Source organism: Frankliniella occidentalis, unplaced genomic scaffold, assembly GCF_000697945.3.
Source record: "Frankliniella occidentalis isolate FOCC.00 unplaced genomic scaffold, Focc_3.1 Scaffold55, whole genome shotgun sequence".
NCBI classification, from domain to species: Eukaryota; Metazoa; Arthropoda; class Insecta; order Thysanoptera; family Thripidae; genus Frankliniella; species Frankliniella occidentalis.
The window spans coordinates 775018-776955 of record NW_026267185.1 but is presented as its reverse complement, the minus strand read 5'-3'; the positions used below and the strand labels follow the sequence as shown (position 1 = coordinate 776955).

At 55.7% G+C, this 1938-nt stretch overlaps 1 protein-coding gene across 1 annotated transcript in view; it reads right to left on the bottom strand.

Moving 5' to 3' along the window:
- Window positions 1-1278: 1278 nt before the first annotated feature.
- Window positions 1279-1938, bottom strand: part of LOC127749449 (uncharacterized) — a 10828-nt gene continuing 10168 nt past the window's right edge. The window contains exon 5 of the mRNA XM_052267593.1: window positions 1279-1354. Within this exon, the coding sequence (XP_052123553.1) occupies window positions 1279-1354 (76 nt within the window). The remainder of the gene's footprint in view (window positions 1355-1938) is intronic.

Below are 1938 nucleotides of genomic sequence, written 5' to 3'. Positions count from 1 at the left end.
CGGCGAGGGGCAGTAGGGGGCGCCGGGGACGACCATAACGAGGGGCGGTCACAGGCGGAGCTGGTGGTGGAGGTAGCGGGGGCAGGGGCGCGGACAGCGGGGCAGTGTGTGGCCGGGAAGAGGGCTCGCGGACAAAAAGGCAATGCGAGCGTCGCGGGGATGCAGAAGTAGCGCGGCATAAGTTAAAGCAAGTTTACTTACCTCAAGGTCAGAGGTCGTCGCGACAGCCGTTGAAGTTGAAGGCTGAGCAGTTACATCTACTGACGTGCGTCGAGCTCCATATTGATTATCCTGTCGATGTAAAATTATTTTAGTTGAGATTGCGAACCAACAAAACTGAAATAACCTTGCTTGAAAACAGACAATTGCTCAAGAAACGAACCAGTTGGGCACGAAAACAAAAACTTACCGGGGGGCTAGTTGCAGACTCTGGAGTACTGGTGGAAGTTGAGGGAACGTCCACAAACGGTGCCGTCACATCACATGCTGCCCCTGCCCTCCGATTTAACTGTAAAATCAATGTTCACAAAATTAATCCTCACATCTGAATTTCCTGTCCTCTCTTTATGCAATGTCTAGTCAGCCCGCACAAACTCGACCACGAAAGGGGGAGGGGGGGGGGGCACCCAGAAAACACAAATCACGAATACCCGAACCCGATACACGCGTCGCTGTAACAATGTCAATTTCCTTCTAGACATGTACTCGGTGCCCGTGTGTTGGTCAGACGTTTCGGACGCACTCGAGGTAGCCACAACGCCGAGCCGAGGGCCGGGGCCAGCCCGCCGGCTCCTGTAGAGATTCGGGAGGATGGGCATTTACTTGTCAACTAATTTTAGCGTATGGCACGAACAACGTTACCGCACACAAGGGCCCTGTCCACACTGCCGTGCTGTGACTGGACTTGTGAGAGTGTATGGGACAAATGACAGAGTTCTGCTGGTCGCCTAAACCGAGAATTTAGATACTACCCGTAGGACACTACAAATGATTCAGAATTTGCAAAAAGACTTGCACATAGCTCACCAATGCGGTTGTTTGTTGTTTGCTAAACGGGCAGGCGGCACTGACCTTCCTCACACGACTTCACTAGCGAGACTGGGCGGCCGACTGCCGGCCGGCTGCTGGACGCCACACCACGCCACGCCACGCCTCGCCTGTCCACTCGACACGGCGGCGGCTCGTCGCTACTCTCGTCTATTCTAACCCCGTGTTATCAGTACTCCGTTATTACTTACCGAATTTTGCTCCTCAATCAGCTTCCGAAGCAAGGCGTGGTCACCCAGGTATGGGGACAGGCTCCCGAGGTCCTGCTCCTTCAGTGCCAGGAGAGCGGCCTTGCTGATCCTCTGCTCTGTAATACCACAGTACGAGTGAAATTCGGAACAAAATTTCTAATACAGAACGGGAGGTCGCAGTCACGGGTCACTTACTATTGAAGACGTCGCTAAGATGGCTGAGGTCGTACGCCGCCAAGAGGGCAGCTATTTCGTCACACATTTCACTCGAACACAATACAACAGTCTGAACGACAACGCAGCGACGCACACCACGCACACACAGAGGCGACAGGTGGACAGACGATGCGGACCGCCGCGAGAGCAGCTCTGCTGACCTCGGGTCACGTTCGGGTGGTTTGGCGCGAAACATTCGTGCTTCGTTCGAGGGGGGTTCGGGATGCGTTCAAGCCCCACGTTCGCGGCGCAATCAGCCGGCCGCCGAGTTCGAGTCGCACTCAAAACAAGTGCAACGCTCAAGTGCCTCACTTCAAGTCCGGCGAGGAACTTGAAACAAGAACTCGCTTTTCTGGGTGCTGTACCCTTGCCAGCGCCGGTCTTCCACCTCACGGTGGCGGCGAGGGAGCTTCTGTGCTCGGTGGCATACCGCCCGAACAGGGGCGACCCGCCCGAATCCATCGGAAGGCTTCGCCCTGGGGGC